The sequence below is a fragment of the Hippichthys cyanospilos genome, chromosome 4 (genome assembly GCF_059441005.1).
Source record: "Hippichthys cyanospilos isolate Australia breed blue-spotted pipefish chromosome 4, RoL_Hcya_1.0, whole genome shotgun sequence".
Lineage (NCBI taxonomy): Eukaryota > Metazoa > Chordata > Actinopteri > Syngnathiformes > Syngnathidae > Hippichthys > Hippichthys cyanospilos.
This window is the reverse complement of record NC_142372.1, coordinates 14,830,579-14,845,027: the sequence shown is the minus strand read 5'-3', so window position 1 is coordinate 14,845,027 and position 14,449 is coordinate 14,830,579. Positions and strand designations below refer to the sequence as shown.

The window sequence follows — 14,449 nt, the reverse complement described above, 5'->3', positions numbered from 1 at the left end:
GGTAGGTGGGCGGGGCTACCATTTTGAGCTGCACTGCCATCTGCTGGAGATACCCATCCCACACATTTAAACTTACAAAAAGCGCTCCGGAACATTTCACGATACAGTTTTAAGAATAATTATTAAAGCTTTTTGTCCTGCTGTCAAGAAAAGAAAGAGTCTTGTAATATCACTTTGAGGAAATACATTGAAAACTGGTTTAATAAAATTACATATTTATTAAATTCAGTTCAGAGGCACTTTTTTAATCGCTTGCTATCAATGAGACTGGTAAGACATCACCGAAAAATAAGCTTTGGCCCACGCAGTTCAAAGGTAAGTCGTGATAGCGCCAGAACGGCTATACAGGGACACCTAATTCAGACACCTTTTATTCAAATTCTTTTGACCTTAAGGTTAGTCTTTCTGGTGTTGTCTGAAAGCTTGTGCAATAAAGTATTTTGAAGTTTTGGGTTTAAAAAAAAAGCTCTTATAAAGCAATTACACTTTGAAGTCACAAGGGGGCAAGATTGGACAATTACGTATACAAAAGCTTTCATCAGGCTCAGTTTTTTAAACACCGGGTGGAAGTGGGAAGACAATGGTTGCATTGTGCTCTGCTACATCACACGGTGATCCAAATTGTGTCGCTCAATTGACATTCGCAGACATTCAGCTTTCATTGAGATCAAAAGTCTGCAAGATGTCCATTGATTAGATTTACAGTACTGACAAAAGTGCATTTGGACAGCATCGGCCTATAAACACAAGTACACGCCGTTTATTTTTTATGCACATACTGTATTGACAATAACCTTATAGGCCTACGTAGTTGTCAATGCGATATTGGTTACAGATATTTTCAGTATGTATATATTGCAGCAATAAATCATGTTTTACATAATGCTAAACACACAGATACACCCATCATTCATCATTCTTTTGCGATTCTATTCACAGTTGCTCTATATGATGCTACAAAGACCAAAACGCGGACAGAATGTGAGTGAGTGAGTGAGTGAGTCATCTATATTATTTTTGTCGAGTTGAACATGCTCAAAATTTGAGTCCAGAATGAAATCCATTTTCAATTTAAAAAATGTCCTTGCTTGCGAGAAGAAAAACATTAAAACTGTCGGTGAACATTTGGAGAAGGTCTGGAGAATGTTTGCGATTTTTCGCAAGACTGACGCCATTCCAATGAGACGATAACATTTGCAAGTTATGACGAAGGCAACGAGTGTACCTTCGCGGCAGCTGTTTTTTTCAGTGTTTGAAAAGAAAAATCTGTATTACTGTTGATGAACATCTGGCAACAGTTTGTGGGATAAATGAAAAATGTGCTTTTGTCACGTTCGCAGTTGGGCTAACCTGCTACATTCAGGATGCATAACAAATGTGAATATGCTGCATATTCTGAATAACATCCTTGCACTGTTAAAAGTTGCAATATTAATATTAGTCATTTATACTAATGTAAAATTCTTGATTTATAAATGTCTAAATTATTTTACATGTAATTCCTATTTTTCATTTTATTGTAATTAATTTAAAAATTAAATACAAATAAATAATAATTAAAAGTATTTGACAAACTAGAATTTCATTTTCTTAAAATGTATTGATTGATTCAAATTTCTACTCGTGAATCCCACTGTGCATTTGGAGGTTTCATCCTAGTCGATGTACATTATAATGTGTTGTTGAATTTGGCTTATGGTCTCCGTTGACCAAGATTTGGTTAAATAACAAGATGTTCCGTGGCTCCAGGAGTCAACTGTCTGTTAGCAATATACCACTGATGGAAACGTTGAGCATTATTTAATATCCTTGATATCCAACATGAGTTCCATGTACTAGTACACTTGTTGTTGTGTCTAGTAAGACATTGTAGATCGTAGAGAATTATTGTCACATGTATAGCACGAAACCACACTGAAATTCTTACTCTGTTCTGGTGAAGAGGTAGAATGAAGGCACATTGGTAGAAAGACTGTAGTAACATTCTTGTGTAAATAAATTTTCACCACGTTTAAAAAGTGTGTTTTATGTGAAGGTCTGTGTGAGGAATATTTTAAGGTTTAGAGGGAACACACTCAAAAATGTTCTTTACAATATGTTCAATGCGCCCCCACTCATCTTATCATAACATTCTGCTTTAAATTGTGTTTGTAGAATTCAGTTTCTGTAATTTACTCTTGCAATTTTGTGTTTGTGTGTTTGAATAAATTTAAAATGCATTCATATGTGTTTAAAGTGTGTCCACGGGGTGTTTTCAGCCTTAAGTGCGCTACAATGTAAACCATATTAATATTAGTTCTTTTCACCTGCAATTCACTATGTTGCTAAATACTGATCAACAAAGTAAAGAACTCAACAGAGCAATAGTGATTCATAAACAAGGATGCAATATAGGTTTGGGTTAACATTTTAATTTCATTTAGAGACTGGCGTCATGAAAGAGCATTTGTTCTGTTTGAATCGCGTCATCAGTTAAGGGCGTGCTCTTGCCAAAAGTGGCTATATACGCGTGTTGTGATCTCGACGACCCAACACTGGGAGCTTCCCTGCAGTATCATAGCAAAACATTCAAAAGCTGCCCACTGAAACAATAATGCAGGCCGAGGAATACAACCGACGAGGTAATGACAAGTCACCTTTTTCTTTATCTTCAATTGCTAAACCTTTTCTTTGACTAGGTAAGGAGCTGGTGGACTACATCACAAAGTACTTGGGCTCCATCCGGGAAAGAAGGGTGATTCCAGATGTCAAGCCAGGCTACATGAGGGAACTTCTTCCAGACTCTGCACCGGCAGAGCCCGAAGACTGGGAGAGAATCTTTGATGACATTGAGAAGGTTATCATGCCGGGAGTAAGTTGTGATGCGATCATCGTGTCCTCCAATTCACTTGGAATTCATGCATGTTGGAAAACCAGGTTTGTTCTGACCCTTTGTTCAGGTGGTTCACTGGCAGAGTCCTCACATGCACGCCTACTACCCCAGTCTGACTTCCTGGCCCTCAATGCTGGGGGACATGCTGGCTGATGCCATCAACTGTGTCGGCTTCACATGGGTGAGGAAAGGAAATGAAAAAGGGGAAGAAAGCCTCCTGATTTTTAAATGGTAGATAATGCAGGAACCAAACAGAGAATGTCGTAAATAACCATACAATTTGATCTGTCCCACTCAACTGTACACTTTGTACACCTTTTATGAAATATTGTTATTATAATATCATGTTGTATGTCTTGCTTTTTTTTTGTTCCAACCCTATTACAGTAAAATTTGTCCATTTCAATGGCATATTGTTAAATATTTTTCAAGTAAATACAATTACAGTTAGGTACTTCAATTGTAGAATTAATCTTGTACGGGGAATGCAAGTTAATGTTTAATGTGTAATGTGTTTAATTTTTCTGGTAATATGAGTAACAAGGTAGCAGTGGATTGAATAACTCACTTCGTTTAATGGTCAAATGGAGTGCACTTATAAAGTACTTTCCAAATCATATGGTGTTTAAAGCCCTTTAGGAAGACTCAGTGAGGCTTAGTAGTTTAAATCAATCAGTAAATAATCTCTAATTATTTAATGAAAAGCGCGACGGGAGAGTGTAAGCATTCTACTTTATGAAGAGAAAAACAGGTGATGTATTTAAGAACAATATACCTGTAAGTAGAGAATAGAAGAAGAAAAAACCCATAGAAGACAGGACCTAATTTAAGTGCACCCATGGTCAGAGCAGAGTTACAGACAATGGGAAAACATTTGCAAAAGATCATCTGATCTGTGGAGTTATTTTTGTTTTGCATAGGCCTCTAGTCCTGCATGCACAGAATTGGAAATGAATGTGATGGACTGGCTATGTAAAGCCTTAGGGCTTCCTCACTTCTTCCTCCATTACCACAGTCAGAGCCGGGGAGGAGGAATAATACAGGTAGACTTTTATACAAATTTTCTCACATTAACGTAGCGTCACCGAGTATCAAGATGTTTTGATGTTCCGAATAGAGCACCGTCAGTGAAAGCACGCTAGTGGCTCTCCTGGCGGCCAGGAAAGACAAAATTCAGCAACTGAGGGCCGAGCTGGACCACGACATGGATGACTCTGTCCTGAATTCAACGCTGGTGGCCTATGCTTCAGATCAGGTCAGTCCTGAGACAGTAACCACCTGCATAAAATCAAAATAAATTGATATTTTCCTGGTTTCCCAGGCGCACTCCTCAGTGGAAAAGGCAGGCCAGATCTCTCTAGTGAAGATCAGGTTTCTTCCCACGGATGAGCATCTGTCTCTGAGAGGAGAGATGTTGAAACAGGCGATACAAGAGGACAGGAGTAGAGGACTGGTCCCTTTTCTGGTATTGAAGGATGGCTTTGGTTGTACGATGGATTGATGACAATGAATCCAGATGTGCAGTTTGGAGTGTTTGCTTCCCCATTTTATTGGCTCACACAATCATCTTATTTTCATACTCACATTTATTCTATACTTTCCTCAGCTGTGTGCCACTCTGGGAACCACAGGGGTGTGTGCCTTTGACACTCTTTCAGAATTGGGACCAGTGTGTACGTCTTCATCCTTACGCATTTTTAATAGTCATTTTTGTAGTCACACATGAAATGTACGCTGGGTGTTTGTTTTGTTTGCAACATTTTACAGGTGCAGAAGAAGGACTGTGGCTCCATGTTGATGCAGCGTATGCCGGGTCGGCCTATTTCTGCCCAGAGTTGCGCTGGTCCCTCGAAGGCATTGAATTTGCACATTCGTTTGTCTTCAATCCGTCAAAATGGATGATGGTCCATTTTGACTGCACGGCATTTTGGTGAATATGTTTCATCAGTACTGCATTGATTATTTCTTTAAAGATTCTTACAATATAGACAATGGACTGCAAATTGTACATGATAATCCTGAGTTTATCCCTTGTCTGGATCAAGGGTCAAGGACAAACTCAAACTCCAGCAGACATTCAGTGTCGACCCTGTTTATCTCAGACATGAAAATTCACAAGCAGCCACAGACTTCATGGTAAGACCGCTTTATCAACACTGACATTCTGTTCTCTTGGTGATCAATTTTGCCTTGTTTTTATCTGTGCAGCACTGGCAGATTCCACTCAGTCGTCGTTTCCGCTCTCTCAAGCTCTGGTTTGTCATGCGTTCCTATGGACTGAGAAACCTCCAGGGACATATCAGACACGTATGTGGTAGTTGTTTTTTTTTTTTTTTTTGTGGTGTGGGGGGGGGGATTAAATGGGCAAAATACAATTCTTTTCTCAGTGAACTCACAACTCACAAAAACACAAGGCTCAAAAACGCAATTTTCTAATTTTGTCGAGCATTTTCTTTAGCAAATTAATCCCAGGGACCTGAAACTCGGTGGGCATCAAATGAGCATGAACATAAAGAATACAAGATTGAAAAAAAAAAAACCAAACAGTCCTCAAATACTCTTTTATGTACCGGCACTGCTCAAGTAGTCGTAAGAGTGGTGGTTGTTGAAATCCTTCCATACATGCGACTTACCTGATTGTTTGACATGACTCCTCGTCCTCCAACAGCGAATGTGCACTGTGAGTTGAACATGCAGCCTTCACAACACATCTTTTTTTTCACTGAGCAATCCACGAATAATGCGTGGCCTGAACCATGACGATTGTTCCATAACAATCAAGGATTAAGTCTAAGAATACAATACAAAAAACAAAACAAAACCCGATACTCTTGAAAGGAAATGTTGTTCAAAAACCAGTTGGGAGTGTCGGCCGGCACTCGATACTCGGTTTACCGATTCTATGTTTATATGAGGTGCAGTCCAAAATGTATGTCCCAAACAGCAATGCAAAACCGCTTATATTGAGCATTGGTTAAAAATCCTACAGACCCTCCAATAGCTTGTAGAAATGATCAATGGCTAAGTGAAGCAATACTTTTGTCCAGTCACTTGATGAGATATTTCCACTGGTTTTGAAAAGTAAACTTTCATTTGAATATTTTTTTTCCTTCTCAGGGGATTGAGATGGCAAAGCTCTTAGAGTCTCTGATTAGAAATGACCCAAACTTTGAGGTTCCAGCAAAGAGATACCTTGGCCTGGTTGTTTTCTGTCTCAAGGTAGGTCGTTCCGATTGAGGATTAAAGCTGTAAACTATAAACATGATTACTTAACTCAGGTACTTCCTGTGGAGCTACATGTTTTACAAAAGCTAATCATTGTTGAGATGTACAAACTTCCCAGGCACACCTTGTTCAAAGGAGGTCAATGTGTCCTTTTTTTATCACCTATAAGTGAAGGACGACGTGATTACGATCAGAAACCTTGAATAGGAGAGTCCAATTTTCCTAAACTATTTGCGGCCCCACTGTGCATTGATTTTTTTTTTTTTTTTTTTGTAGAAAGGCAACGCTTTAACTCAGGAGCTGCTGAGGAGACTAACAAGTTCTGGAGCCATGTACCTCATTCCTGCCGACATTCACACCAAACGCATCATTCGATTCACGGTGACCTCACAGCACACCACAGTAGATGACATCCGCAGAGATTGGAGCATCATCTCAAAAATAGCTTCCAATCTCCTAACTGACAAAGGGGTTCTTGATAGTTCGAAGATGTTAGGAGACAAGGTGAAAGGAGACAAAGGCAACAAGGGTGTCGGGCCACAGCAGACTGAAGAGACCGCGCTAAGGATGGACAAGTCCCAAGTGGAGCTTTGGATTGACAAGGCTTGGAATCAGTCCAGGAGACCCATGCGCTCTCTGAGCTGCAACAGCGAGCCTCTGCCGTACAGTTATCTCGGTCCAAGAACTGGCTACGCCTTTGAAACAAAGCTGAGCCCTCAAGCTGAAGACGCCTTGCCAGTCTCAGCCACAACTGAGGGCGGCCCCACGGGAAAGATGGCAGATGTGCCTTCTAATATTGCTGGAAAGCAAATCATGAAAAAACTGACCAAGTTCAACAGTGTTCCAAGTTTCTGCAATCAGTGGGGGCAGGGTGGTCCCCACCAGCTTTGCTGCTCTCTCAAAGTGTCTCAGGCCCCAAAGCATTTAGGCTCTACCTGCAGGAAAATAAACTGTATGCCATCTTTGCCCATTACTAACAAAGCTGCCTCTCCTAATCCAAGGGAAAATACTCCTGCTCCTAAATTTATGTAAATGTGGCCGTCTAGGGAGTTAGGGAACATATTTTAAAGAGGTGTGCAGGCTTCCTCTAGTGGTAACGAAATAATCACTCATTGTTCATAATGTTACACTAGCGTGAGGTTTTTTTTTTTTAATCCAGTATCATACATGTGTTAAGGACCTTCAGTTGTAAGAATGGCAACCCCCAAAAATTAGGAATACTGAAATACAATCTCTACAATTGAGTACAACATAATTCTCAGTCTCAAATGTCCAGCAGTTACTGGTATCTTTTAACAGATGTTATATTGTCAGAAACATATATGAATTGAATTTATAGAGTCTTTAAGTTGTGTACAATTTATTTTAATTGTATCATTGTCATGTACAACATGTGCAATATTCAAAGTTCAAATGTGCAAAATGTTTGCGTGGCTTACAATATTGCACAAATAAAGCATTCTAGTTTGAAATGTTTAAAAAAGAAAAAAAAGGCTGTGGAAACATTACACAAGTATGCTTTGCAATCTAAAACATTAATAATCACTTTAGATCTTGGGATTTCATAGCTTTTTTTTAGTAGTGGAAAAAAGTGATCTACAGTTTGATTCTTCCCTCTGTTATGGAGTTGAAGATGTCCTGAGTCATAGGAACGTAGCCTTGATTGTCCTCCAGGAAAAGCAAACGATCCTTGATAACTTCTGGGTTGAAGCCCTGCTCAGCCAGTTTTACTTTCATCTGCTTGTATGTCCCTGTCACTTGCAGACCATTCTGCGGGAAAAAACATGAAAATAAATCATAGCTGTTATTGCAAACGATTTTTGAGCAAGCTTATGTTTTTTTGAACAGGTATGTCAACAAAGTTGAAAGTAACAAAATACAAATACTTCAGTAGTGTATTTCATATATGTGTATATAAAACAATATTTGTAATATGTAGAATGTAATTGTAATAAGACGAATAGTTGATATTAGACCGCTTTATTCATTTGTTCAATATGATTGAAAAGAGGTAATTATACTTTCTACTCTTTACTTTCTACCCTCTCTCTAGTCTGAAAAAAATAACCATAAAAATCACTAAAAGAGATATTCATTTTAAAAATTCACTACGAATTGCTACACCAAGCAAATGGCAAATGTGGTCAGTCCCTTTTTTTTTTTTTTTTGTAATTGCTAATTATACAACATGGCACCAGTCAAATGGAGGCGGTCATATAGCTTTTAGTTAAGGATGAAAACTTTGCCAAGATGATTCAAATCATGTTTTGGATGTTCGTTTGCATCTGAGCAAGCGCCTGTTTTGTATTTCAATCACAAATATAAAAACAGAAGAGGAAACAAAAAAGCTTTGTATGCCAATCGTGAAAAAAAAAAAAGAATGAGGAGATACAAAGAAGTAAGAGAAAAAGAAAAAATAATGAGAGGTGTAACGGTAACAGTAATGGGACAGATGATTGGTTCAGGAGTTAGAATGACTATGGTTGTTCTACGTATTTGAAGTCACCCACCAAACACAAAAGTAAACACAAGCAATGACATGCAATACAACAAGAATTTACTTTGGAGAAAACAGCCTGGAAAAAGCAGCAGGTGTGGCTTCCTTGTGTCGCTAACGGGTTTTAGGGTTAGGGTGCACTGTGTTGCCTGTTGTTAACCCTCGTGTGCCCGGATTGCTGTACTTCATGTTACACTGTCCTTCATTCTACTTGACTGGTAAGGGTGTATTTGTGTTAACTAATCGCTGTTGACATATATTTGACTAGGTTTTGTAGAAATCATTCTTTTTGCATTGAAATCAATGGCGTATTTGAATTTGCTTGCTCTCTCCCTCGCTTGGCATAGGCTTGCAAAGTATGGCCTCTCTGAGATATTGTAGCGCGCCTGCTGCATGCTTGTGCTTCTCCCCTCTAAATGGGAAACTTAATTAACTAAATTTCCCACCATTCCATCGGAACCCCCCCCAACATGCATATCATTTCTTCTTGCAATCTATGTCTCCTTGGGGTGGTGGAAATTCCCCAATATTCAAAATCCAATATGTGCTGCCGCACATCTTGCATGTACCACAAATTATTATCTGTGCATGTTCTTCAGGTGTTGTCATTTGCTATAACAATTTTAAAATTGAGAAATTACTTATGTTCTAAATTTATTAGAGAGAAAGCAATTTGTGCCTTTTCTTTTTCATTTAGCCAGTTTATCAAACCAGATATTGTAAACAAGTAAAAAAAATATGTCTGTGTTTATAATGCGTACTTTTGTTGTTACTTTCATTGAAAGTGAAAATCTTATACCACTCTTTTAATATGTCTAATTGTCAGAGTGTCTCTGCCATCTTGGTAGATGATAACATTGTCTACACGCAGGACATGATTTACCTGAATGCGAATAAAGCGTGGTCTTGCATAGCTAGGAAGGTAGCTTTTGACATGCTGATACACAGCTTTCCCATCAAAGTCCATGTTTTCTTTCAGGGTTAGCGCTGCCATTCCAATTCGTCCCTCATGTCCTAATAGTAAAAATATAAGGTCATGTCATATTATGAAAGTAAGACACATGAGAAAAAAAGTTGCATGTATAACAAATATGTGTCAAATTGACTTTTTGGTTATCTTTGTCTGGTCATGATTCCCAGTGTGACATAGTTCATGGTTATATTTATCAATGATTGATAAAAGGACAAGTTGAAGTCAAAGAGGCCTTGCAGCACTAGAGGGACTTCATGAGAACACAATAATAGGAGGGAATTAAGCAAAATGAGCAGATATGTTTTCGTTAGTGCAGCTTTACAATATTACCTGGCACTTTCACACCATAGACATTAACCTCTTCAATGCAGTCCACCATGAGCAAATGATCGGCTATCTCTGTGGTTGCCACGTTTTCTCCTTTCCATCTGCGATTAATTGGAAAACAGGCACTGAACAACACTGTAGGGGGCACAGGGAGTAAGAAACTCAAGTTGATTTTTCTCCCAAGATTCCCCGACAGCAGCAAAATGTAATAAGCCAACTTAAGGATAATTTAACGAGATCAAAACTAAGATACAGCGGTGCCAAGAGATTTAAGAGAAAAGCCAATGACTGATATTTTTTAACAAAATTGGTGGAGTAACACATGTAGAGAAAAATATCCTACAACTAACATTCTTATATTCTTTATCTTACACCTTTGTGTGAATATATGACTGTTAATGACTCAAGGCATCACCGTATAAGGTCTATATTTCATTAACTGACCTGAACGTGTCTCCAATACGGTCTTGAAAGAAAACAAATCCCTCGTCGTCTATCCTAAGAAGATCGCCACTGTTGAAGTAGACGTCCCCCTTCACAAAAACGTCCTTCAGCTTCTTCTTTTCAGTTTGCTCCTTGTTCTTGGCGTAGCCTGAGAAGGGGGTTCTCACGCCAATCTTGGACACCAACAGACCAGTCTCTCCTTTGGTTAAAAGCGAAATGTTTTTAGAAAGATATGTAGGGTGTGGGAAGGATTTTCTATTTTTGTAAGCATGGACCTCGAGGCACTTCAATGCAAAATCCTTTGGAGTCTCTGACTGGCTCCTCTTTCTCTGTGTCATACCTTATGAGGGCATAGGGACACCCCATCTGAAAGAAAAAAAAATAGGAGCAAACACTAAGCATGTGCTTGTGACTATTTCTGCCTCTGACTTAATCCAAGTAATTGACATCTCACTTTGTGGAGGAAGTGCTCTTTGCCAATAGCTCCAATTTTCCCAACATAGTTGACAAATCCAACATTTCCTTCTGTGGCTCCATAGCACTCGCAGATGCAAATATTCCCAAACCGTTGCAGAAAATCAGCCCAGGTATCCGCTCGTATCCCGTTTCCTATGGCTAATCTGACTTTATGATCTTTGTCATTTTCTCTCTAGATCAGAAGGAATGACACAGCACAATCGATAAAACAAGTAACATTCTCAACAATGATAACTAAGTGTGAGTGTTACCTGCGGTGTGTTGCAGAGGTAGCGCATAATCTCGCCTATGAACTGAATAACCGTAACATTGTACTTCCTGCAGTCCTTCCAGAAATTCGAGGCAGAGAATTTGCGTTTTAATACTATAGTGACACCTGTAGATGAAGAATAGCACAGTGAATTAACATATTGGCTAGTCACTTATGGATGTAATTTAAGGAACTTTAGGACTTTGAAATACAAACAATGAAAATCAGAGGCAAAGTGCTTGCTTTTGAGGTCATAAACCCATTGGTTTATCCTCTAATAAACTCAGTGTCAAAGCCGGAATGTAGTTATTTTGTCACCGCCCTTGCAGTGCAGAGGAACCAAAAGGTTTGATCATGATAAAGGTCAAATTCACAAACCCATCAAAAACTTGGAGGTCAAACACTCACCAAGCATTAATGTGTAACGACTCTGGTAAGCGCACAGGTAAGTTTTAAGATGAACGGGAATTAACACAAATAAACCAGGAATCAACTAATTTGAAGGGTGACCTAGTAAGAAAAACACATTTCAACATAATAGTGACTAAAACGACCAGATTGTAAGGAAGTAAATTTAAAGGGTTAGTGATGTAGTAAGAAAAATGGGGAAGTTACAGTACTAAAATGCCTTTGCATGTAGGAAAGATGAACTGTCTATTTTGTATAGACAAAACAAAATGTATATATTTAAGATTGAGTATTATACTTTCCATCAAATTATCTTCAGCCCCCATACAGTAGATTTACATAATTGCCATACAAAGTATCCAATGTGATTTTTCCTTTTGTTTCCAAAATGACATATTTTAATTATGTGGAGGTTCTTTCTGTTTCAGTTTTATTTGCTAATGCTAAAATTAATCCACAAACTGCATTGATCAATGTTTTATCAGCTCATAAAATAACAGATTATTTTAAATCCCATTGTTTCCCGGGGGGAATACAAATGTTCCCAAAAACGAATGAGCATCTTGTTAACGCTTGAGATCAAACCTTTAAGGTTCTTCTGATTACCTCTCTCTATGGCTCCACACAATCCCATGAGAAAACCTGAACTGTGGTAGAGAGGCAGGTAGAGGTATATGACATCATCTGAGCGTACGCCAGCGACCGACTGAAGAAAACTTGCCAACCATACCCTCCCATGGTTAACGACTGCTGCCTTGGGAAGCCCTACATAATGACATAGCATATGAATTCATATTTCTACATTTACACAGTCACACAGGTTAGATGAGAAGCTTGGACAGAATAAGCATTTGACCTGTGGTTCCTGAGGTGTAAATGTAAAGGGCGGGAGTCTTCATGTTAACGTCAGCCCTCAGCTGGGGTGGCAGAGGTTGGTCAGAGGACTGGCGAATTTTGTCTGAGAGACACTCGATTCCCTCCGACTCGTCCCCCTTGCCGAGGATGAACACACGGATCCCCTGCTGCATCAGGCTCGGCAGCACTTCCTCCACGGCTCCTCGTAGTTCTGAGACAATGCAAAGTCAATACAACCAATCACAAGAAGTGTGACATTGGTATGTGACCCAATACAAATATTCAAGAGAAATGCAATATAACTGTATAAAATACAATATACATGCATTTTCTGTTCTGCATAATAGCTAACAAAGCTTGCATGCACTCTTGAGCTAAAACTTAACATCAGCATAACTGCAATCCTTTTGCTATTTACAGCAATAGGGTAACACTCAAATTGAACTAAAAGCATGAAAATTATATTAAAATATTTACCTCCTTATAAAGGATCGATTTAACAACATTTTAAATGCACTTAATGGCGTTCCGTGGTTTAAAATAGGAAGTGCATTATTACAAAAAAAAGACTAATGACTTCATATTCGATTATATTTTTTTCGTGTTTTTATTCGAAAATCCCCTTGAGTGTGACGGTGCATGCTGGGATATGTAGTCGGTATGGCTCGCTCCTGCTTACCCTCTGCAGCGAACAGGACCTTGGCGTCACAACACGAGAAGCAGTACAGCAGAGATTTGGAGCGGATATTGTTGTTGAGCAGAGCTGCGGTACATCCCAGCTTGGCGAGTCCGAGCCACAGCCACACGAAACGTGGTTCGTTGCCCATAAAAACTGCCGCCGTGTCCCCGGGCTGGAGGAGGCTTGACAAGGCTGCGGCCACCCGGTTGCTCTCCTGGTCGGCTTGTTTGTACGTGTAGCTGTTCTCCTCGAACACCACAAACTTCTTATTGGGCTGTTTGGCCACCTTGTCCAGGAAACAGTCGAGAATGCTGTAAAAAGGTTTCTTCTTTGAAAATCTGCTGAGTTGTCTGGCAATTTGAATGCAAGCGACTGCATAACGCGCATCGTGCAACAGGTACGGGTTTCGCCAGTAAAGCAGGAAAGGAACAACGGCCAAGCCTGCCAAAGCAGTGTACAAAATATAGGCTAGCATGCTGATCAAACGGAGAGTGGTTATTTCCGCAGCAACGCACGAGCATAAGAAAACTGGGCTGTTTACGCCTCTTGAACTTTGACACTATTCCACCCGCCTCCTTTTGCCCCTGTCCCTTACTACTGGGATAGCACCTTTACAATTACACTGGGTCTCGCCAGGACCGTTTTATTTCACTACTCCACACACACGCTCGCGTGCACACAAAGAATTTCTCTTATTTCCAAATTTCCCTTTGATACCTTTCTGTGACTTCCAGAGTCTTGTGGCGTTGTTGATCAATTGCTTGGTTCCTTGCTTGTTTCATAATGTCAATAGTGAACAGCAAGGACCAGGCAATGAAGCAAATTTAAGGATCAAACCCGACACCGCTATATGCCCATTGATAAAAACTCACTTGCATCTAATTAACATTTTGTATTTAAATTAATACTATTTGTAATGGTTATATGATTTATTTAATCCACAGGTGTCACACTTAAGGCCCGGGGGCCAGAACCGGCCTGCCACATCATTTTGTGTGGCCTGCCAAATGCTGATTTGATTTCAAGTTTCTAGCTAAACTCTCAGGTTGCCTTATAAAAACAACAACAATTTTCTCTTCCTGATCTATCTTTTGAACAGTGTTTATCGGCCTCTGATTTCAAAACAAGGTAAGGATGTAAACAAGTAAAATCGGCGTTTATTCGTCACGTTTTTCTATTTTTAAGACCTAAATCTTCAGGGTTTTAGAGAAATTCAGGGGTACGCTAAAATTTAAGCAATGACTGTTAAGGATGCTTTTTTTTTTAAAAGACTATTTTAGGATTTATTCCGGCCCTCTGACAGAAACAATGTGGCCCAGGACACCCCTGATTTAATCAATGTCCTTTGTGTACATTTCGTACAGCCCATAAAAAAGACCCATACACCGACCTAGTGGATTACCCGCCAGCATTTGAAAAGTATTTCCCCAGGTCAAGAAAAG

General features: G+C 39.4%; 2 protein-coding genes across 5 annotated transcripts; one reads left to right on the top strand and one right to left on the bottom strand.

Moving 5' to 3' along the window:
- Positions 1-110: 110 nt before the first annotated feature.
- hdc (histidine decarboxylase) lies at positions 111-7,914 on the top strand. Of its 4 annotated transcripts, none has more exons than XM_088413214.1 (12): positions 111-315; positions 2,679-2,851; positions 2,940-3,053; positions 3,793-3,915; positions 3,990-4,127; positions 4,194-4,337; positions 4,479-4,545; positions 4,640-4,802; positions 4,918-5,008; positions 5,081-5,179; positions 5,990-6,091; positions 6,374-7,914. In XM_088413214.1, exons 2-12 carry the CDS (start codon positions 2,762-2,764, stop codon positions 7,127-7,129), a joined length of 1,887 nt encoding a protein of 628 aa, XP_088269340.1. In that variant the 5' UTR covers positions 111-315; positions 2,679-2,761; the 3' UTR covers positions 7,130-7,914. The 4 variants fall into 4 exon arrangements, with proteins under 4 accessions (XP_088269340.1, XP_088269339.1, XP_088269338.1 ...); XM_088413213.1 differs by lacking the exon at positions 111-315 and adding an exon at positions 971-993; XM_088413212.1 differs by lacking the exon at positions 111-315 and adding an exon at positions 1,731-2,621.
- Positions 7,441-13,535, bottom strand: LOC148424748 (long-chain fatty acid transport protein 2-like). The gene is made up of 10 exons (XM_088413216.1): positions 13,008-13,535; positions 12,330-12,539; positions 12,080-12,238; positions 11,067-11,191; positions 10,793-10,987; positions 10,614-10,704; positions 10,339-10,537; positions 9,898-9,995; positions 9,478-9,608; positions 7,441-7,867 (listed from the first exon to the last, which is right to left on the bottom strand). The coding sequence occupies exons 1-10, from the start codon at positions 13,480-13,482 to the stop codon at positions 7,694-7,696; spliced, it is 1,857 nt and encodes a 618-aa protein (XP_088269342.1). The 5' UTR covers positions 13,483-13,535; the 3' UTR covers positions 7,441-7,693.
- Between the last annotated feature and the right edge of the window lie 914 nt (positions 13,536-14,449).